The 846-nt window shown below is 30.9% G+C and overlaps 1 protein-coding gene across 1 annotated transcript in view; it reads right to left on the reverse strand.

Moving 5' to 3' along the window:
* LOC106875520 (uncharacterized) overlaps positions 1–846 on the reverse strand; it is a 7,828-nt gene that overhangs the window by 5,569 nt on the left and 1,413 nt on the right. The window contains exon 2 of the mRNA XM_014923707.2: positions 586–688. Within this exon, the coding sequence (XP_014779193.1) occupies positions 586–688 (103 nt within the window). The remainder of the gene's footprint in view (positions 1–585; positions 689–846) is intronic.

Below are 846 nucleotides of genomic sequence, written 5' to 3' on the forward strand. Positions count from 1 at the left end.
TATATATATATATATATATATATATATATGCATGTGTGTGAGAGAATATTTATGCGCATGTTACTTCTTTGATGACGTCTAGTACTGAAAAGCTAAGTCGATTATAGTGTTCCAGCATTTCACTCACACTGGATTAATGTTGGTTATTTTTCCTGAAAATTGTCTGTGCAAATAATGCGGAAAATATTCAAGCATAAAATCATGCAACTGCTTAATCGAAAGCCAGTATCTATGCGTTTTCCTCTTCCATATTTATAAACGTCGCCTTTATAATTTATGGCATATCATACGCAGAAATGCACAGATAAATATAAATATGTGTGTGTGTGTTTGTAAGTGTGCGGGCGTACATGCGTGCGCATATGTGTGGTTTTATATTTATATGTCTATGACTTATCTTTTTGATTTGATAGTATTCAAGTCCTTGTATTTTTTTTGCTTGCGTTTTTAATAACAGATCCGAAATATGAAGTGAATTTTTTGCACATCACCCACGATGTTTCTCAACTCTACCGACCTTAAACGGTACAGAAAAAAATATTCCAAATAATGGTTATAGTAGATTTGCTAATACATCAGACATACCTGCACATTTTCTTGATTGTATCTACTTTTGGGTAGGTTCCCATGGCATCAAGACATTTTTCTTTTGCTTCATCTTCACATTTCTTATCTGATAGAACAGCACCTAGAAGGCAAGTTAATTTACTTAGTTTTGAAATTCCTTAATAAAATGTAAACACCAAGCAAAACAATCTAAACATTTACACGCATTATAATGGACGCAAAATTAGGACGTTTATATATATATATATATATATATATATATGTATATATATATATATA

This window comes from Octopus bimaculoides, chromosome 18 (assembly GCF_001194135.2).
Source record: "Octopus bimaculoides isolate UCB-OBI-ISO-001 chromosome 18, ASM119413v2, whole genome shotgun sequence".
In the NCBI taxonomy this organism is placed as follows: Eukaryota; Metazoa; Mollusca; class Cephalopoda; order Octopoda; family Octopodidae; genus Octopus; species Octopus bimaculoides.